The 23442-nt window shown below is 39.5% G+C and overlaps 1 protein-coding gene across 1 annotated transcript in view; it reads right to left on the reverse strand.

Annotated features, from left to right (window-relative positions):
* Nucleotides 1-5209: 5209 nt before the first annotated feature.
* The window catches only part of syt3 (synaptotagmin III), a 31245-nt gene continuing 13012 nt past the window's right edge, over nucleotides 5210-23442 (reverse strand). Inside the window, exons 5-13 of the mRNA XM_079646509.1 lie at nucleotides 22931-23039; nucleotides 21479-21655; nucleotides 17338-17464; nucleotides 14136-14354; nucleotides 12233-12353; nucleotides 10930-11101; nucleotides 10172-10301; nucleotides 8946-9039; nucleotides 5210-8461 (exon numbers count right to left, since the gene is read on the reverse strand). Coding sequence (XP_079502635.1) covers nucleotides 8950-9039; nucleotides 10172-10301; nucleotides 10930-11101; nucleotides 12233-12353; nucleotides 14136-14354; nucleotides 17338-17464; nucleotides 21479-21655; nucleotides 22931-23039 — 1145 coding nt within the window. The 3' untranslated portion in view covers nucleotides 5210-8461; nucleotides 8946-8949. The remainder of the gene's footprint in view (nucleotides 8462-8945; nucleotides 9040-10171; nucleotides 10302-10929; nucleotides 11102-12232; nucleotides 12354-14135; nucleotides 14355-17337; nucleotides 17465-21478; nucleotides 21656-22930; nucleotides 23040-23442) is intronic.

Below are 23442 nucleotides of genomic sequence, written 5' to 3' on the forward strand. Positions count from 1 at the left end.
CTGAATTGACTGTGAAGGGCAAAGAAATAAGGGCTCATAGGATTACCTGATGTTTGGGAGGTTTAGTGCTTTAAAAAAAATGTTAAATATGTTTTGACACCCAACAAGTCAGTGCTAAGAACTGAGAACTCAAATGGTGTGTTCCACTGATCAAGTTTTTATTGAGACCCGTAAAAAAAAAAAACATTAGCAGTCATGCACTCATTTAATTAAGATACAAAATATAAATGTGCAACCCCATTTTATTAAATGTAGATGACAGCCTGAATTAATTCGCGAAACTGGTAGCTTTCTTTTGGTTCTTGTGCATAAACTTCAGATTTGAGATTCAACGTGTTTAATTCCCGCATGTGGCTGCACTAGCTGACTACAAAGGCACCTACAGAATTAGATGCCCACATTAAAAGGGAATGAAGCTTTGAGGCGTGGGATTATCATTGAAGGTTATCTTTTAACCTCACTCTTTGAAAGTGCTCTGCCAGTTAGTCATGAGAAAGGTCATCTGTTATCGCATCGGCCTAAATCCCTCCAAAGGAGGCGGCTGTGGCTCAGTGGATAGTGTGCTGGACTTTGAATCAGGTGGTAGCAAGTTCAAACCCCACTGCAGTCAGCATGTTGTTGTGTCCCTGGGCAAGACACTTCACCCCAAATTGCTCTTGTGGGGATTGTCCACAGTACTGAATGTAGGTAAGTCGCTTTGGATAAAAGTGTTTAACAAATGGAATGCATTGTAATGGCCATCCTGAAGTATACAGAGCTGTGTGCTTTCTTTGAGAGTAAATCTACACGATACTTCACATTATCATCCATTTAAATCTATTGTAAATTAAAGATCATGTTCAGATTTGTCTTGTAAAAAACAACACTTGGTTACAGCTTTAACTGTGGAGCTAAGACTGGTCTGATGCCAAGTCTGGAGGGGAGATATTTTAATCATAAACACAGACATAATCCTTGCGTTATGTAGCCAGCAGCAGGAAGGATGCTATATGGTCATGCCTAGAATTCACTGAATATTGACATTGCATACAGCCATTCAGTTTATGTCTGAAACATGCAGTGTTTGAGTATACGTTTCTATGTGTCCATAAGAAAGTCATGCTAGAAAAAGAAAAATCGCACAAGTAGAATAAGGACTCTTGAGAAACATGATGGGATGTAGCTTGTCAACCATAAAGGCATTTTTACATTTCTTAAGAGATGACCTATATGTCAAGGTAGAGTTTGAAACTTCATGACGTAGTTATTTAAGACAAACAAACAATTATATTGTGAACAATTAAGCATGTAAGGCTTTTGATATGTTATATTCTCTTTATGTTATGGCAGCCAGTCTTTGCAGATGCATTAGGTGGATTTTAGGCCAAACTATCCATTACAAAGAAAATATAGTTAATTCCTCTTATGTTTGAAAAATAGCTCTCTGCAGTAACACTGGATACTTTAAAGTGCTATATAACCGTATCTCCAGAAGGTGTCAGCAAATATCTATATACAGTAAGTACAGTAGGTGCCTGTTTATCACAGAGACAAGGAAACAGATTGTTACTCAAAGGGCTTTGAGATTGTTTACCGAGTATTTATATGTTGTATATATTTAGACTAAGTGAAGCTAATAACCATGAGATAATGTATTTCCCTTAACTTTAAATATATCGTCTAACGTCTATCGTCTTATGATATTTAAATCACATAACATTTTTGTGATTTGTTACTGAGTTACTGACCTGGTTGTCAGGTGTAGCTGGTTAACATGTTTCCCTATCCTAGTTATTTCCCTAAATCCTTCTTTCTCAACACTTGCTCATCCTTTGCAAAACCTCAGAGCTCAAAATAGAAACATAGCATAACTACAGAGGTAACCAGCATGCCCTACAGTCAGATTAGATTAGATTAGATCGAGCTTTTTTGTCTCCCTGTGACGAAGGGAACTTCGTCACTATGGACTGACGGCTTTGGGTCGGGTGATATTGCAATTAATTAGCGTGATTGCACAGGACAGTTAACATTGTATTGGTAGTTGCACATAATTTATACGAATTATTGAATTAGTATTTTTTTAACTGATTAAACCGTATTTATTGAAATGTCATCTGGATGCTGGTAAGGATGACAGCAGTTGAGTGTAATCAGGGTGCAAATAATATGTTGAATGTCTGTGGCTGATGATTGTGTGCACCTGGAGCCCTAGGTTGTCAATGTCTCCTCCCCCCTCACCTGTGTTTAATTGCTCCCCCTCACCTGTGTCTAATTAGTCTGTATATTTAAGTGCTGTTTCTTGTTGTGCTGAGTGTGTCTGTGTGAGATCCTTGTGGCTGCAGGATATGAGGAAGGAGAACAGCATGATTGAGGCTGTGAACTTTGTACACATATTTGAATAAATGCCCACGTCGGGTTATATTTTTGGACGTTCTGCCTCTGCCTCCTTGCTTGGTCTGGGCCGCTCAACGGTCAGCTTCACACTCCCTTAGGAGAAATTTGTCTTGGGCATCGGGATAATAAACATAAAACATTTAGGACAATCAGTCATACAGAACAGAGATCACATAGATCAGCACAATGCACCACGTCTAACCTGTAGTCGTAACATCGGTGCACTGTTTCTGGGTTCAACAACAACCTCTAGTCCCCTGTGGCCCTTCAGCTCAGCACAGCGCTCAACAAAAGGCTTCAGAGCTCATCAAACTCAAAACCTCCCTCAGTAACAACGGGCAACAAGCTGTGTGCTCAAGCAGCTTTTACATTCGGGCATCACTAAGCAGGAATGCTTCCAACGACCAAAGAGAAGTTCTGCCCAAGGCTTCCCCCGGTTGGAAAATGCTTTTTTTATTCTCACTGAGCTACATGGCTAAATTAAACAGACATTTATGTGTGTTTGTGTGTGTGTGACTGTGCATGCGTAGTAGGCACCCTTTCACTTTGCAACTCTGGCTTTCTGCTTCTCTGAAGGATATACTGTGTGTCTCGCTCCTTTGAACTTCAACACACACATAGCCAGCAGTTGCCAAGCAATTACAGAAAACCTGCTCTGCAGGAGCACCTTTTGGAAAACCAAACCATGTTTTCACTTTTTTTTTCTATTTTGTTTTTGTTTGGTCAGAGAATTACATAATAAAATATGAATGAGAAATATGGTCGGTGCCTCTGAGCTCCATGTCTGCGGGGTCCAGGTGGCGAGGTATGACAATTCGTCTCCTGACCGCGGTACCCAGCTGGGACGCTGAGGGCCAGATGGTCCGCTCACAACAGGTAATCACAGCCAGCATGCTGATGCACTGACATCCTCACAAATGGGTTACCAGAACTACCCAGAGCATTTGGGACGCTGTGATAGTATCCCCTCCCCTGGCCGTCTCTCGGGCCTTTTCTATCGAGTCTGGCACCGGTGCTGTGTATTTTGTAAATAAATCCACATTCATAAATTCCCCTGTAGCTGTACTTATTCCAGGCCATGAGTGCATATAATGTCAAATGATGTTTCACAAAAGTTTCTTTTTGTAAAGTGAATATCATTTAGTCCTTTCATGAAAGTAATTTATAGCAAAGGTCAGATGGGGCCCAGCTCCTGTATTAAAACTCCGCTCCCCTGCAGAGGCAAGCTACTTTAATAATCCTACTCCTTGAGGTTTCCACTTGCATGAATTCATTGAATTAATTATTTTGAAAGGTTTTGGTTATTATTTATAGTCTCGAAATAAAAAGTTTAAAACTGTATAGGCCTACGTGGCATTGTAAGTGTTTTTCCAAAAAGGTTGGCGTGTCTGTGCGCAGCACTTTCAAGATGATGATGATGATGATGATGATGGGAAAACAAAAGTTTCTCAAGAGTCACGAAAGGTAGGCTATCATCATGCAGGTAGTGCAGGTAGGGTCATTGTAATGTGAATGTTACATAAATATGGCCTACATGCCGATGGAAGATAATTGTCATCCTAAAGTATCACCAAAAGCTATTGTCTTTTGTAATGCAGTGGAAATCATTATCATTATGGATAATAATCAGAAACACTATATTAGCAATAAGAGGTAATGCCCTTCTGTCAGCTTACTTTAAATAAATCCCTCCAGTACAAACAGCTCTATAATGCACACACCTCCCCCAGTCTCTAACTTGCTCCCCCTCCCTCTCTGCCTCTTTCAGCTCACTGAACTGAGTGAAATGTCTTTCCGACTAAATGATTTTTTTTTTTTGCACGGTGGGAACGTTGCCATAGAGACAGCAGCCCCCCATCCCATCCCTCTTTCCACCTTTCTCTCTCTCTCTCAACAGTCTACACTACAGCATTAAAGCTGTACTAATTGGTGCGTTGTCACGTGTGTATGTGCACGTGTGTGTGTGTGTGTGTGTGTGTGTGTGTGTGTGTGTGTGTGTGTGTGTGTTTCTCACTCTTCGTGAACCGTCAACAACACTGTCAGTGTGCTGCAGGTGCCCCATGATGAGTGCGTCTATACAGAACTATCCTCCTCTACATCCTGGCTGTCTCCACTTCTGCTCATACACACCCCGCATGCAGCTTCACTCTCTTGTCCAGGTTTTCCCATTTGCGTCCTCCTCCTCCACTCTAGCATCTCCCGCTCTTCATCCTCCTTCATCTGTTTAATCCTCTCCTACTCCTCCCTCTCTTCCATTCCCCTGCTCAGTCTTCCTCCTCTGCTGAAGCGCTGAAGTTGCAGATTGCTACTGGTGTGCTTTTTCGCATTAACAAGAGATAATAACCACATGACAAATAACATGACGTTTTAAAAATAAAAAGGGGGACAAATAGAAGCAGTGAGGCCAGATGGAGCTAAGCACATGGGGCAGGCAGCCGTGCTCCATTTTGCATTTAGGCAAAATACGGCTATTATAAAGAATTCATGACAAAGTGGCTGAATAATTACACACGACTTAATGCACAGTAGAAAGTCAGAAAGCTTAGTGATAAAAAAAAAGTTGAGTTCAGGCTGCTTCTGTCCAGGTAGAATGTATTACCTCCCATGCCTGAGTCAAATATAGACTGTACATCGGAAATGCCCATGGGCCTAGTATATTTTATATATATATATATATATATATATATATATATATATATATATATATATATATATATATATATATATATATATATATATATATATATATATATATATATATATCACACTGCATGGGATGTGTGACCCTCTCCTGCCTCCCAAGCCAGTGGATTAAAAGAACTCAGAAACACAAAGCTGGATGATACATATCCTTTATTTCCATTATCATTGCTTCAGCCACACTGTTACTTACACATTCACCGATATCCTGCGACCTGGTACAGCAGTCCCGACTGAAACAATCGCCTTGACTGAACCCCTCACTCAAATTCTCAGCTTTAACCAATACAAAAGTAAACTTCTTGAATAAATTAAATATAAAAAAACAATTGAAAAATAAAAAGAATACCAATTAGAGATAAATACAGCATAAACAATGTTATTTCATCATCGTTGTTTTTGACCACAGATAAACAATTGCTAGGTCTCCATTAAGTCGTCATTAGTAGTATTAGTATCAAGTTCATTGTCAGATTTTGCTTAAAGCATTACTTATATAATTTTTCATTGCATCAAGTTGACATCATTCATGTTAATATAAGCATGCAAACATGTTTCTCCATTACCATTCCGAACTGCACTAACACGAGAAGACAGCGAGAGAGAATAGAGAGGACGGAAGGAGGGTGTCATACACAGAAAGAAAGAAAGAGGGCAAGATGGACGGATGAGAGATAGCGGAGGAAACTGGAAGGTTGGGCTGGTGAGAAATTAGAGCGAGAATAGGACAAGTAAGTGGGAGCAGGGGGAAAGGTAAGGATTGCTGGAGGAGAGAATGAGTAATCAGAAAGTAATCAGACAGACAGAAACAGAAAGAGAGGGGGGTGGCAAACAGAGGGAGGAAGAGAATAACGGAATGTGCTTGTTCCACTATGGGTTTTGTAATCCATCACCAGACAGTAACACAAGGGCTAAATAGGGTAGACACAAGCACAGAGAGAGAGAGAGGCTGGGAAAGAGAGAATTATGGGGCCTCGAGACCAATGGATCAATACCATATCTACTTATACAAGCTGGTCGATAATCCCCCTGCTGACATACCACGCAGAATACTTGCAGGTTTGATGCGGGATGTGTCATCTCCTGTATACCCGATCAAGCACTACGGTGAGTCTCACAGCACTTGCATAGACCAAAGGTAAAGAGAGAGAATCTAAGTCCCTACCCTGAAGCACACACAAACACCTCTGTAAAAGTGTGTGTGTGATAGAATGAGAGAGAAATGGCAACAATAGCAATACAAGTAGCTGTAGTGAGGTGTTGCACTGTTGTTTTGCTGAGGTTGCAGTAGTAGCGGTGACAGACATGGCTTTATAAGTCTGTATCGGTTTACACAGGAAGTGCAAAATCCCTGGCGCTTTTTCTCTCACAACACCTCCTCCCTGTTGTCTTTCTCTAAGGGGATCTACATTTGTCATGATCTGTAGGCCGTGACAAATGAGCCTTGGATGCTTTGTTTCTTTTTTTTTTTCCTTCTCGTAAATGTAATCAAAACACACTCGACAATTCAATTTTCAATCAGTGTGCAATTAGTTTTTTCCCTCGGACATACAGTACACAATTTACTGAAAGAAGTACACGATCAACACAGTTACTTACATCAGGCAAAGAGTTAGAGACGAGAGGGGTTGAATGATTGGCAGCTGATTTCAGAGACAACATAGACAATACAAACTAGTGTCTATGAAAGACAGTGTATCCCCACCTATTTCAATGAGGCACATATAGTACACACACACACACACACACACACACACACACAAAATGGCTCCTTGTAAAGACACGGGACAGAAGACACGTTTGGCTCCAAGACAAGCGTTTACGTCTATGGATGCCGGGATTTGGGGAGTGAGGGAGGCAAAGACAGAAAAAAGACGAGGGCGGGGGCGAGCAAAGAGACGTGTCACACACAAGGTCACAGTGACACACAGGCATACACAATCACACAGACGCGCACAAATACAAAACAAACACGCCCATAAACACGGAAACACACACTAATAAAAGCAACACGGAAGTGTGTGTCCTTCTAAAGTCTTGTAAGGGGCATGATGGGGACTTGAAGATAGTCATTTATTTATTTGAAGCTGGATGATGACTTCTTGAGAAAAGAAAAGAGTCCTGGAATGATAGAAAAATCAAATAGAGTGGTGATATCCTTCCCTGTTGGATACATCCTCTAGCGAGTGCACTCCAAACAGATGCTGGTCCGATCCTAAACGCAGGTTTCGTTCAACCTGTGTAGTCCTACATTCGGAAAAGTCTGCCAGTTTGGCCAAAATGCAGAGGACGATCAAATAGTCCATGTCTACTGGAAGCTCACACCACGGCATCCTCAGTGGATTGTAAAAATAGCATGAATAAACTCCTTTTCTGATGGTTATGTGTTTACCGTATCAAACAGACAGAGCAAAAGTAATGATAGAAATGTTGACACTGATGAGCACCATAATAATGGTGACAAAAAGCACAAAGAAGAGGGACACATTTCAAGGTTGCGTAACATGCTTAAACCAATGAGTCAGTCCTCATTTTTCCCTCCTCTGACATCATTAAATACCACTGGACGCTTTGTCGTCTTTCCTCTGGGGAAAATAAGCGAATTAAGTCTTAAACAATAGGACGTGGAGCCTGGAGAAGGCATCCAAAAAGGGCTGGGAGAATCCATCTCAAATGTTTCGTCCTGCTAAGTACTACGTGAGATTTTTTCCCATACAGTACGGCATATACTGTACACAAATATTGCAAAGAAAAATATCGACATAGTGATTTTCTTCTTTTATAGTCTGTACAAGGGCATGAACCTTTGGTCCTGGTTGAAACATCCATTTTAGGATGGCTTTCCTTTTTTTTTTCTTTTCAAAAAAGAAAAGTTTGTCACAGCACACTCTTCCTAGATGAAATACTACCGGTAGACTAATCTGAAGCACACATGAACTATGCACATACTACAAACTCTGTGTGTATCTGTGTGTGTGTGTGTGTGTGTGTGTGTGTGTGTGTGTGTGAGTGTGTGTGTGTGTGTGTGTGTGTGTGTGTGTGTGTGTGTGTGTGTGTGTGTGTGTGTGTGTGTGTGTGTGTGTGTATGAGTTATATGTTTTTTGTTCCCTTGCTAGATCCCACATGTACACCTGAAATCACTCCTACTGTACCATTTAGTGTTAGCATGTGTTTGTTAATTTAAAGTCTGATGCTCAAGGTGTAGCTTGGGATGGATGTTGTTTTTTTTCTCCCGGCTTGGTAAAGACAGCACAGGACTTGAAGAATTCATTAGCAGGAGCAAAACAGCACTAGCAGTGTCTCCGCATCTCTCTTTCTTTGATGGAGAGAATTATTCACAGATGAGCGGAAAGAAAGGAAAGTCTGGAGCTGGAGAGATGATTAAGACCTGAGGAAAAAGGGGATAAGGGAGAAGAGACCGATTAAGCTAGAGAGAGACAGAAGGGGGCGAGAGAATATATAAACAGTATGCAGTACTGTACGTTTGGAAGGAGGAGGGGGAGATGCATTACATAACCCATAACATCTAGATTAAACAGATGCTTCTGCCTTGGAGCTTCTACATCTGACAGCACCACAGCCTCCACTTTATCAGACACTCACAGCTAGGTCATGCCTTTAAAGACTCAACCACTTTTCCTGTGTAAATCTGTCTCGAGAGCATCTGCTGCACAGTACGTGGATGTACTTTAAGATTTTAGCACAGCGAGTTCTGTCCAGTTTACAAGCAGAAATCAAGGAGGCAGTGGGTTTTATGTAAAATAGTGATGCAGATTCCAATAGCCTAGAAAATAAGAATACAGACTGCGTGACAGCATGCTGATAAGACTTTTAAAAATCAATATGTCAGATCCAAAACAGGAGAGGCTCACAGTTTTAATCAGAGTGAGGACTGTCCACCACGATGTTCGGCTTAGCGGAGGATTCTGGAGCAGTCTTCGACACAAATGTACCAATCGCTTTTTCCTGCAGGGAAATAGAGATTTTGCATTTGTTAATTATTAATGGAAATTAGAAACACTTTTTATACATTCAGTTGAAGTAATTAAAATGTTAATATGATAATATATTTAATGTTGTTGTCATGCTTTGTAGTGGAGTACCACTACTATTTTTGCTACTGTACTTAGTGGTGGAAAGAAGGGTACAATTTCTCAACTTCTTTACCTCAAGGAGTAGTTCGACATTTTTAGGAAATGTGCTTATTCTTCTTCTTGCCAAAAGTAAGATTATAAGATTAATACCACTGTATGGTAAATATGAAGCTACCGCCAGCAGCCAGTTGGCTTAGCTTAGCACAAAGACAGGCATAACAACGAGGGTAAACAGCTATATCCCAGCTCCATTCAAAGAGAACTAAATTCTCCTCTGAAGCACCTCTGAATGTGATATCATTAACATTTTATATCTCGGTTGATTAATCCACCTAATCAAAGTGTACAAAAAAGAAATCCTTTCAATAAGTTCCTTAGGAATGTCAAACACCAGCACTTCTTTGTATGTTGGGTTCATCTTGCTCTTCTTAATGGTGTGTTGTGTGTATTTCAAATTACTCAATAATGTTTCAGAGGATAGAATTGTAGTTAACTATTATTAGTAATTTCTTTCTTTTGATTAATGTTTGGCATTCAAAACATGTTAAAATTGTATTAATTTATATTAATTACCCAACAAGATGTAAAGTAATTAAAATATTTAATATATTTAATATTTTGCAATTCTGCTTATTGCAAATAGTTTATTTAGAAATGTCACAGCTAAATATGTTATTGTGTATGCAACACTTTTACTTGCTGAATAATTTTACCTTTTAGAACTTCTTAAAAAAACACCTGAATAATTATGTTATCACTCACTGCTGCTTTAATGTTAAAGTACCATTACTTCTATACTATTATCACAACTTTTGCTATTCTAAAAGGCAGCATACTGCAAATACCACTACTTGTAATGAATATAATAATCATCATATCGTAAAATCAATGTGGTTTTTCAGAACCAACCAAAGGACTGAACATAATGTGGTATGAGATCATGACACATGAATGCACACACATAGTCACTGTCACACGAACACACATGCTCATATGGTCATTACCTCCACAAGCTGATACCAATTTTCTATTGGTTTGCGTGGATTGGCCAGCATGGCTGTCCAGTGCTCCCTTCCTGGTCCTTCAGCCTCGCTGCCGACACGACACATCCCTATAACCTCGTTATGACCAATACTAACATGAAGCAAGGGATGGAAGCAAAGACAAGAGAGACAGAGAGGGAGAGAAAGGGCTTGTAAGAAACAGGCAGGCAGAGTCTAATCTATCAACCCTGAGTACTAGGAAAAGAATACAGTGGCTGTGGAGGGATATTGAACAGCATCTCGCAAATACATACAGCCTTGCATAAAAGCTTGATGAGAGCGGGGAAGCAGGCCCGAGCACAAATATACAAAAGCATACACCTATGGAGATGCCAAATGGAGGCCGGTATACATACTGTAATAGATAGGCAAGTATCTATTCACAAACACATCAACCAGCCGAATGTTGATGCAAGCGTCAGACAGACAAACGCTGGCAGGGTTACACTTCTTCCTTCACCATTAGCATAAATCATGCTTATTCATGAGGTGCCCGACTATGTAAAACAGGGAACGTCCACCAGGAGGCTGATTCATGAGAGGGCTCTCATCATGTTCAACACAGCCGCAACACCATCAAAATGTTACGATCCAAAAGCAACAGCAAACACCACACTGCCAGCGCAAACACACATTCAATAAGCAGCACACTTCACAGTAATGATCAGTTTCATGTCAAAGCACCCCAAACACGCTGCAATGTAATAACACTTGCTCACCAGTCATAGTCCATCACCGCAATGATGATGGAAACACTTTCTATATTTTCATTGGGAATGTCAAACACCAGCGCCTCGTTGTATGTGGGGTTCAGTGTGTTCTTCTTAATGGAAGTCTTCCTCTTTTTTAGCCTTCGCCCGTCACAGATCAAAGAGGCCTTCACATACGGATCTGAACGAGAGAGAGGAGGGAGGAAGCCAAGAAAGATGAAAGTGACGGGGTAAAAGGAGAAATAGAAAGCAAGTCGTGAGGGGGGGAAAACAAGTAATGAAGAGAAGGAAAGGAGATGAGAAACGACCGTGAGGAATAAAATAAATAAGTGGGGGCTCCTCCAAATGTAGTTAGGTATTATGCTCACAGGTATCCTGCTTTAACACATAAAAGGCATGAAAATCAAGTCACCTTGGCAAAGCTGGATTAAAAACACAAAGGGAGAAAAGCAGCACAGGTTGAATCACTTCCATTATCCATTCAACATGTGCAGCTCGGAGACAGCAGCCAGGGAAAACACACACACGCCCACGACTCCATCTTTATACTGCATTTTATGTATCTTTAAGGCACTGCAATTACCCTGGGATCACTGTGACAATAATTACGGCATGCGGTCATTATCATTTCAGATTTTATTTAATCTAAGAGGGCGTACGCAATATTAAGGTTTTTAAGTGATTAAAAACTAAAGAATTAAAGAATTAGCTCTTGTTAATTCCATATTAGCGATCATATTATCACATCAGTTTCACATGTGAAACTCTTCTTTATCCACACATAATTACTGCAACACCTGCAGCTAATTCTGCTTGCAACAAAATACATTTACACAATGTTTTACTGTGTTATTGTGTTAGTGGATAATAAACTAAAGGCTTCAGCTAATGTATTGATAATGTATGGATCTATCTTTAGAAAATCTAACCTAAGATTATTTTAACTGCACTTCAGAAATTATTTACAGGGGTTAATTAATCAAAAAAGTACTTTTCTGCATCTTCTTGTACTTCAGTACGTGGTAAATAAAAATGTATTTGGTTAAAAAGTTTTTTGCACAGATGTGTTGATTTGTATCTGCCAGGAGAGGAAACTGATATAATGTTTAAAATCAGTTAAAATGCTAACTTTATTGCATTCTGGTCAATTGAGGCTACTGATGGGGAAAACACAGCTTCTTCATTTGGTGTAAAACGGCATCAAAAGGAACGCTATTATTTAAAGAAACTAGATCCATGTTTACTTGTGATCTTAACATGAAAAAGTATCCCAACTGCATGTTAGTGTGTTTATATATTTGTAATCCTTTACCTGAGAAGCCAGTGAGGTCCATGGCTTTGAGGTTGGTGGCCTTGATGACTGTAGCAGTGAGCCTGCCTGCAGTGGGCAGGTAACACAGCGAGAAATTGAGCTCCCCGAGATCAGCCTTCTCCTGCAGGTCACCACACACATATAGAGATCAGAAACTGAGCTGGCACAAAGTGAGCAAACACACACATGCACACACACTTGGCATCTGAGACAGAGTCAGATAGGAAGAACATCAACGCACAGATATCCTTTGGTGTGCTATGATTGTCTGTTGCCAGAAAAGAGCTACATCTGTGACGGATGGCGCTGACGGCAGGAATCCTAATGCGGAGAGGCAGAGTGTTTAGGCAGAGGGGAAGCGCCGTCACTGTAAATGAATCATGTGCCAATCTGTCTATGTCCCAGAGTGGAGGAAAGTGTTAAGTAAGTAGAGATGGCGATTCCTCAGGCTTTTTATAAACCCCCCCCCTCACTACTGATGTTCTCGCTGCCTGTGGTCTCAGTGGCACCACAGTAATGACACCAATGGTATTCAGGTCACACTGTGGCATGATGACTCCTTAGTGGCTTTGTGCCTCACTAATCAATACTTCCCCGGGTGAAACACTGAAATGCGCTAAGAGGCTGATGCTTTAAACTTATTTAATAAATGAAACCTTCATGCCAACAAACTGTACGACTTCTAATTTGCTAATAGCTTTCTATGAATATTTCATATAAATCTACTTGGACGCAGCACTGTGTGATAAAAAGTTTGGATATGGCCAGCGGTGCCTTTCCAGTAATCCATCTGGACTCTCCTGAGCTGTGTTATTACCAGACTCCGAATGAATATACTGCAGACAATTTCCAGTCTACACCATTCCTGTTCATTCTCTATATAGAGTACATAAACGTCAGACAACAGACAATAATGCACACTAGAAACAATAAGATACTGGAAACGTTTTCACCCAAAAACACCTTGAATATTTATACCCTTGAATTGATGGGCAATGTTATATTTCTCAAAACTTTTATCAGAATTTCCAGAAGGTAATTTCAAGTTCTGCTATTTAACATAAGAAATTCCACTCAAGGTTTCTCAATTGCTCATCTGAATAAATGTTTCTTGTGACTGACAAAACAAAACCTCAGGACAGAGGCAACCTGATAATTCAAACTTGACTGTATTGAAGAAGACCAGCTGTATTTTAGAAGCTTGCATACAGCAATACGTGAATAAAGCAAATACTTTAAACTGTGTTTTCCATTTTAATAAACATTAAGAAGGATAGTTTTAAAATTAAAGTCTGACAATACTTAACATGATGTGGTGCTTTCCTTTGAACATACAGTATTTAGTGGTTGCATTTCAAAGTTATTCATTGACTGCTGATGCAGAATTAAACTGTGGCCTTTCTTCTTCCATAGAGTCACTATGGCTACGATATCATGAAATGAAAAAACAGTATGAGACATAGCAGAACAGACATCTTGTAAGCATGCCGTATAGTATATCTGTACATTCAATATAACACACTATATTCAGCTGTTAATATGCTGTAAGGCACACTATAACAGCAGCACATCCACATATTCGTTTTGTAATGTACTCATATGTTCACAAATCTTATTGTGTAAAAAAATACATTGGACAATTGTATTTCTTATTTATTAGTCACTTTCTCTTTCCTCTTTGGTATTCACATTTTATTTCCAACCATGAATCCATGTATTTGTCCTGAAACTAGAGGATCAAGTTTGATATGCTCCATTATCTCTATCTAACAGTGTTTAGGCCCCTCATTTTCAGTGGCTGGACATCGCTACAAGGCTCATTTGAATTAAAATCTAATCTTATCTAAAATCTTCCCAAAATGAAAGTTATTGTTTTGCGTTTGATGCAGAGCTTTGTTCTTACCGCTGTGCCCTCCACAATGTCCCTCCAGACGGGTTTGTCCCCGCTGCCCTCGCTGAAGTCCAGCAGGTTGTCCACCACTACCTGGCCAATCAGGTCGTGTCTGGAGAAGCGGTCGAAGTCGTACACAGAGAAATGCAGCTTCCTGGAATGTAGCTCACTCAGCGGAACGCCAAACTGAAAGGTCTCATTGAACACCGGGTTCAAGGTCTTTCTGTGGACCTGCGAGACAGACAAGGACAGAGAGAGAGAATTGAAACTCTATACATCAAAACTACAAATAACAATCATTATTTAGAACCTATAGTGTGCCAATGGGTAGGTAAAATGGAATGAGCACAAGGAATGATAGGGAAACATGTTTTTTTAACCCTTAGATGCACGAGTGACTCGACCCTACACTCTTCCACAAGTGGGTCAAAAAGGGCCCGTAATAGAATATGTGTTTTGATGCCATTTTTGTCATTTTGGTTTAGAAAAATCCCTTTTATAATATTTAGTATTATATTTTGGTTCACACTAGAAATATTTTATATTTAATTTTTCAGTATTTATAATTTTAGACATTTCTTTTACATTTTGAAAAAGAAACATTTTCCCATACAGTAGGATTCCATAGATGCATGCGGGTCATTTTTGACCCACTTACTGTATGGAAGCTTGGGGTATTAATACAAAAACTACAATTTCTTAAAATCTAAATTAAAAATGTGTATGGCATGATATACAAAACATTTTTTCGAGGAATAGCTGGAATATGAAATGATAAAAAAAACGTTTTAATTACAAAGATACTTCAAGAAAACCACCTCACCGGGTCAAAAAAGACCCACTTATGCATCTAAGGGGTAACAACACTACAATTACAGCAGAAAGGCGGTTAACATGGGAGTTGCACTGTAATAAGGTTTGCTCTTACACAAAATGTCAATGCTTGTTTTAGTGCTACCAGGAATAACCATTACCGCTGCTTGAATTAGTCATGTATAAAAAACTTGGATAAAATAAATGTGTTAAATGTATAATTATTCAATTTCAGTATTCTTGCACTAAATATAGTTTAATTAAAGGTTTGTGAGTCAACGCGTATTAAAAATATCAACACCATTTCTCAGATTTCCTCATTTCCTTGTTACATCAGACCTCCTGTTTTCTTTGATTAAATGGAGTACACAGTATCTTATTTCCTGGTTGGTAAAGTACACTTTCACATTGTGACTTGATGTCTAGCACTTAGCAGAGTTCGCCTTCTGGCTTTTATCGGTGACTCGAATAAGTATCAATGCAAAACTCTTATATTTAGAAAAATAATCTTATCTTAGGGGCTCAGAACTTATGGTAAATACATTTTCTCTGAAAGCAGTAATGGACAAAATCCTCATATTTGTTTAATAACATCTTTGGCACTGCACTCCCATTGGTGTTTTATTGTACTGAATATTTTCCTTAGAAAACATAAAAGGCATCAATTTCTATGAATCGAAGGGGTTCTTATCCTCACATAGGAGAGTTGTTGTGAATGTAAAAGCTTTGATTAACAGTCTGTAGGATGAATGTGCTGAAAGCAGCAAAACAGACATTATGGCACGCAAATGTCATTTTAAATTAATCTGCCTTTCCACAGAAACAGGAACTTTCAGGGCACAGAATATTCCAGAGGGGTTTGGTTTGCCATAATAAAATGACCTCCAGCAACACAATTAACCTCTACCACACTGCCTGACCTCGTTGCTCAGCTAGTGGGATGAAAGTGAATTTGTTCTTTTTTTGTGGGATGGAGAATCAAATCAAACTTACTGAAATGATATAAAAGACCTAAAACCACATTTAAAACTCAACATTCTGTTTCCCAACACGTACAACATAGCCAGATGTCTTCCTCTTGGATGTGTCCAAAGATTTTATATTGGTAACTGTATTAATTCCAAGTTCACCTCTATTTTGAAGTTTTAATGTGTTCCTTCTCTTTTCTATCTGTCACATCAATATCAAGTAAAAATAAACAGATGGTTTAAACCGGAGGATTAAGTCGGATGGAAAGCGAGCTGCTGTCATTTCCTGCTCGTCATATTTAAACACATTGCAGAAACATTCAAATGTGTCTTCAATCATTTCATCTTCAACGTTTTTTCTTTACTATTTGCTGATTTAGTGGTGGGATGTATTTGCAAAGAAAGCCTTTGATGTAGATGCTGTCATGCAATAAAGCTGGTGATAATTTAAATGACACACACTCGATTTTCCAAATCTAACTTTTGTCACTGCATGACTGGGTCTGTCACTTCGGCTTATTAGCACTTGATGATTACTTGTTAGCTTTGGAATAAACACGCAGCTGATGGAGAAGCAGTGCCTTTAGAAACCAGAAACACAAAGCTTTAACAGCTACAGAAAAGAGGTCTGTTTCTCTTTTGAAATTAGCTGGAGGGATAAAAGCAGGGAAAATACGAGCGGTCTGAAAATTCCACATGATTGAAATGAAACAATAATCTACACTCTAAACAAAAGCAGGGCGTTATTATGCAAATTACAGAAGCATTCACTCTTTTCAACGACTGAATCGGCTTTTGTAACATACAGGAGACAGTAACTCAAAGGGGGAAACCAAAAGGGAGACATTTCAAACGGGTACAGCTTCATTGTGACTGAAAGCTTACTTTTCACTCTTTCCTGGATCTACTGTCAATTGTGAAGGTTTTTGAATTTTTATCTTCAGAAGGTTTCCCTGTTTCACCCATACGCTGTACAAAAGCACTGGTATAATATTTATTGATATAAAATCAAGAACTAAAACTTTCCACATTTGTGAGGGCTCAAAGCTAGTGACTTTTGATCTTCCCTACAGAGAATAAATTAGAAGAGTGGATGATATTTAAGGGCAACGGGTACACACCCTGGTACAGAACATCCCGAAATGTACTCGATATTGACTCTAGGGAGCCCAATACCAGAATAACACAGGGGTTGAGTAGCAGTGCCTTGTAATAGTCTGAGGCACATTATCTTGAATACATTTAGCTCCAGGTTATATTACATTAGTGAAGCTGTAATGATTCCCCATGAGGAGGCTAGGTCATCAGAGCAGCAGGAAACAGGCGGAGAGAAAACAGCCAGTCAGACGTGATGATGTTTAAATGTTGAGGAGGTTTTCTCTTTGTTTGTTTACACTAAGCAAATGAGTGAGTGTGGTGGAAGTGGGATTCACCTTGGTCTGGTATTTCTTCTTCCTGTCTGGCAGTAGGTAGATCTTTACATATGGGTCAGAGAAGCCGTTGGCATCCTTTGCCGGCAGGTCCAGAGCTTTCAGGATCTTCACCACCAACTGCTCCGTACTGAGACAAACACAGAAAACTCCTTTAAACTTTCACATTCCATTAAAAGAAAAAAGCCAGGGGTCGCTCACATTTACACAAATAATCTATGAGAGCCAGACAGGATCAACCCACACACACACAAGCACACACCTTTTCTACACATAACGGTGTGGGAGGTTTTCGTGTCTCTGAAGTTAAGAAAAAACAAAATAGCATGTAAGTGAGTTTGTGTGTCATTCCTGAAGCCGTATTATGTTGCAGCGATTAAAGTAAGCAAAGACGTACAACGAGTGACAGAGAGTCTGCTTGCCAAGGCGAAGCTCATTAAAAAACCTTAACACAGTTCCCTTTATTCTACCCTCACTATGGTCCATGCCAGTGCCTTCCACTATCAAAGTATTATTTGTCTGTATTACCATTCTTTTTGCTTTATTGTTCTCTATCAGGTTGCATAATGTGTGAAAACATAGTCAATGTTTATTTCACTATGTTTTAACTTAAGGCTTTTTTCTATTTTATGCAGTTTGTATTTTACTTATGTTCTTTGTCATTTTTGTTATCATATTTTTTGCATGGGTGTTCCTTTCTCACTTTTATTTATGTATAGCACACTGGATTTCCCTTGTGGACAAAATGTGCCATGGAAATAAACTTGCTCGACTTTAAATCAGTACTGCAGTGGTTGTATAAAGAAGCCGTAAGAAAATACTGCTACACATTTTTATATTTGTCAAATACAAATGAAAATGTAACAGAAATAATCTGTAACCTGTTATATTAGGATACAAGTAGAAGTGGCTCTGTTTATTAAATGATATATACTGTATATATATATTATATTTGAAATTGATTTCATGAACATACTGTCAAAATTATATTAATTATTAGTTTTTATCCTTAATTATTTGAAAAATCATCGGTTAATCCAGCTGTAAACAATAGTCAACCCTTAAAATTAGTTAGTTAAATAATAATGATATTAATTTATTAAAGAACAGGAACTGGCATTAGCAGATTGTTTTGCATTTCGCCTAATGTATGACTCAAACAATGAATCAATTATCAAGATGTGCTGCATTATTGTTTGCCAACTAAATAAACTCAAAAATAATCAATTAATGTTGTCAGCTCTACAGTAATGATGTCGTCTTTGTAGATACTAATAACGTGAGATTTTCTGAATGAGGGAGAAAATGACATGAAAGTTAGCGCATTTAGACAATCAGCAGAATTGCTCCCACAATTGCATAATTGGTTCTCTAATCAACACTAATCAGATACTCTCATAGAACAACTCTCACACACATGTTTCACTATTTCTGTATTTCTTTGTCACAAACACCAATATGAATAAACGCACAGTCGTAAGCGCACACAATACACATGTGTTTACATTCGGTTGCTCCATCCAGAGTCATGGCTGCGTCTCATGCACCGTTTATTATGTATTTAATTACCAGATGAAGATGAGCACAGCTCGGAGGCCTTTAATCAGACCTCGTTAGGCTGTGTCTCCCCTTGTTAACCAGTGTGTCAGCACTTCATTAGCTGCTTAAGGAGAGCAGCGTGAACTTTGAGGCTGAGGAAACGCCAGCAGTGACCCCGGGAGTTACAACGTCTTATGTCCGTGTGTACCAATCACAAGTAAGACATGCTTGTTGACAATACAACCGTGGCCCATCTGGACACGTGTTTACCTCTGAATCACATCCAATTAAGGCAATCGGATAAATATGCCCACTCTGCTATCACATCAAATCAGGGAGATGATGTTAGTGGAGGAAATTACATTTACAGCTCAGCCAGATAAATATTTTAACGAGGAAAAACCTGTAATACTCCCCTCTAACGATGTTTATTCCAGTATTATTTTTGGATACGTGTTGGTGGCAGACACACCGTGATTAGCCAGTGCGGTTCACAGCGATGCTCAAATGAACAATAATTGGAAACGACAGGAACACACCTCATCATTTTCCCTGCATTGGTTGTTTGCTACAGAAACGCGGTCACAAATTCAAATGTCTTTTTACAGAACGAGATGTGAGCTTGGAACCCAAATTAAGGTTTTTAAACAAGCGTGAAGTACAGTAGAGAATATACCTATTACTGCTCGAGCACAGAGGTAAATTCACAACCTTATTCCTGGCAGACAATGCCCGAAGGCTAGCTGTATTTCCCACAGTGGAAATGTGTCAGCTTTTAATGGGATTGTCAATAGAAATGCCTTTCCCCGAGGATCTGAGAGAGATTGACATTGTTATTCTGACTGTTACACTCCAAACAGCTGGGTCTCACACATTAACAGACCGATCTTATCACAGTTCCAGTGTGTGTGTATACAGACATGGCCACACACTAAATCTCTAACCTTTCTTTTTTACTCCCTCTCTTCTGCTTCCCTAACTATAACAATTTGCCTACTATGTAATGACAGGCAACTAAAGCCAGACATGCATAAATTGAGAAAAAGGGACACATGAATATTTTTCATCATTAACCTCACTGTCCATCCAATTTCCTTGCTAATTCTCTATATCTGTAACTCAAGTTAAAACACAGTCTGGTGTTATTATTTGTTGACAGGGGCTGCCGTTTAAAGTGGCTTGCCATATATAATTCATGACTGGAACGGCGTCTCGCTCCTTTTCTTTTCTGACCATCAGCATTTTCGCTTGTTGTAATGTTTCTACATGTCAGGGCAGGCAGAAATGGGGGAACTGCCAGCGGGGCTGCAGACAGAGCGAGCGAGCGAGATACACACTCCTTCCAACAACCTACATCCACCTAGGACTGCAGTACAGCCTCACATTCGTACACACTCTCCCATTACCCAGTCCTCACAGCATGGCATCCACCAATTACATACTCAGACCCAAATCCTGCAGTATAGAAGGTTCAAGGAAGAATCCTCAAAGGAGCTAAATAAATAGAACCAAAGTGTGTGCCGCGCAGCACATAAAGAACCTGAAGCTGCTTTGTCACTTACATTTAATAGTACCATTTTAAATTTGTTGTATATTATTATTTTAGTATGATTATCGTAAACAAGGGTTTGGCATATTTAAAGCCAATGCAGTAGCATTTCATTGGTTTGGCTTCTTGATAGCTTATCTACCTGTAGGAGTCTTGCTTTTCTACCTGTGTTTGTTCATGGTTAAAGTCACTTTGGATAAAAACGTCAGCTAAATGAAATGTAATATAATGTGAAAATAAAGGAGACCACGGAATGAATCTAGAGGTGCTTACTTCCAAAAAAAACTAATTTGCTCAAACTTAATTCCCCCTTGAGTTGGAGGCTTTGTTTACATGTCTACTGAAGAGAACAAACACAGCTAAATATATTTTCCAAAGAAGCACCCTCTCTCTGTTCTGTGCCATGATGGAAATTTGGCCAACCAGTGTCTATTTGCACCCTTCTTAGTGTTTGAAGAACTGAACACCCACTGCTATGATCAAAGTGGTGCAAAAACAGACGCAGCTACATTGAGAGGAGACGGGCCAAACCGGCGCTGTGGCACTCAGACAGTGCTGGATTCATCAAACAATATTCAGTTCGTATTTTTAAGGATTACATTTCCCAGACTGTGCCTGGCTATCACAAGCATACAAAGAATGCAGAGTTGATGTTGTCATTTCTTTGTTTAGCTATCTATCGAGTTAGCGCCATGCATAGGAATGTTGTTCAGTCATTTTACCTCTTTGGTCCAGACCTAAACTAAAGAAAAACATAACTGGTTTGCCATGGAATGTTTGAATAAAGTTGTACCTTGTTAGGTGATAAAAAAGACATGGAAAATAATAGTGTTTTGCAATGCTTCGATCAAAGCAGGAGGTGTTCCTGTTTTCCAGACAGCAAGTCGATTGGGCTCCCCACGGACACTGGTGCAGCATCTTCAACCTAACCTGGTTGTGATGTAACCTCGATGTTTAGGTTTGAATATAATTGTCCATGTTAAAAGCCTACATGTTTCACATAAGAGGACATTGAAAGATCATTTAGCATGTTTTGATGTAAGCTTGGTGACTTACTTGAAGGCGTAACGCAGGAGGAAGCTGATTTTGCCGCAGTTGTCGCCCGGTTTGCCGTCCCCCAGGTCGCCCTTGGGCCTATAGAGCTCCGGTTTGATCTGCCCAATGCTGGTTACCTGCTCCTTCTCCTCGCCATGGAAATCAGGGCTGGAGAGCTGGTGAGTCATGGGCTTAGGCCTAAACAGACACATAAGAGGATGAATATTAAGTGAAGAGCCCAGCGCGCACACACACTAAAAACGATGCTTTCAAATAGTATGATTCAGTAACTGGATGGGAGATGCAGTGGCATTTGAACCAACTCAAGTGAGTATAACAACTATCCGCATAGGCACACCTTTTTTACACATTCATAGAAGTGTTATAAAATCAAGTCTAGTTGTGTGATGATGGTTCTTACAAACCAGAAAATATGTATCAGTTAGAAATGGGGAATGTTCTACCAGAGTCCTTTCTGTTTTTGTAGAAATGATACCTGTAACTGTGCTTAGTAAATAACTGTTAATATCACCATCACTTTTTACAAAAAGACAGATGTTTTTCAAGATGAAACTATATATGTTAGAAAACCCTTTAAAAGCCTTAATTAGAAGGAAGCAATATAGTCTTTTTCAGTCTGCTCACAAATCAGCTTTTAAGCAGGTACTGTTTTCCTTTTCTTGATTTTGATTTTAGGAGTTTCCTTTGAGCAACAACTACTGTTACAAATGCACAATATGCACACATTCTTTTAAGGTGCAATGTGTGAGGGATAGACAGAGTTTTTAGTTTACAATAGGCTTATATTAACATAATGTGAATAACTAACAGTTTTGACAAAATTGCAAGACTGTGTAAGGTGTTGCAGAGATAACAAAATAAGCATGCTTATCAGCTAGCCCTGGACGTCCTGTCTTAGAATACCACTTGTACCTAAGGAGGTAATAGTGAGTCACGGTGAAGTCTAGTCTGTCCTCAGTCCAAAAAGAGAGAAAAGAACGATTAGAGCTGCTGAGTCAATCAGGTTGAAGGTAAAGCCCCCGGTTAAATTACGCAAAGACGGCTCATACTCTTGGCAAATGACCTTTATCACAATCCTAACGACCTGCTCTCGGCAAGAAACCACAATTTATGGTCAAGATAATAAGTGATATCAAAAGAAGCGACACAAGGGTAAACATTAGCATGGCTCTCCACCGTTGGACAGCTCCGGGCAAGTGAAGAGATGAGGTGTGTTTCATTTAGACTGGGAAGTAACATCCAATGTTGGCTCATAGATAAATATATCTTTTGTGCAACTAATGACAAACCAAACCGTACCAGAATAAACATTACTAAAGACATTGATGTTTGTATGGTCTCTCTATGGCTACAACTGACCTGGGCAAACTATGCTATACATTATAAGCCTGGCAAACGTTGAGATTGTACGATGACACATTGCACCTTTTAACCCAAACACTCGGTACTGACCGGGAGGTGACCTGCTGCTGGGAATGGGCATTCGGCAGGTCTTTATGGGGCTGGGCTCCAACCTCTGAGTTAGGGACGTCTGGAGACGTCTGACTCAGCTTCAGAGTTCCTGCAGAGTGAGAAATGGACAAACATGTCTCGATGACTCACTTCTCTCTGTTATTAGTGCCTTAGTCATTACAGTGGCTTAGAGCAATGTCTTTTTTTCGAATGCAGGGTTGGCATCATTGATAGCATTGATTGTCTTACATTGATTTAACTGAGAGTTTTTTAACAGCAGACAGAAGAGAAAGAATTAACAGACGTTAACAACAGCATTAAGAGGCATAACAAACAGATATGAAAGAAGGCACATCTAAGTACCATTTTGGCATCCAGAAAGCATTTGACGATTACTGATTAATGATACTGATGAATCAGTCTGTGAAAATTGCCCCGCTATTATACCGTTTTTGGGAAGGATCTCCTAAAGCTACGTTAATCAGTATCTTTGTGTGTAATCTTATTAAGGC

This window comes from Notothenia rossii, assembly GCF_949606895.1.
Source record: "Notothenia rossii genome assembly, chromosome: 8".
Lineage (NCBI taxonomy): Eukaryota > Metazoa > Chordata > Actinopteri > Perciformes > Nototheniidae > Notothenia > Notothenia rossii.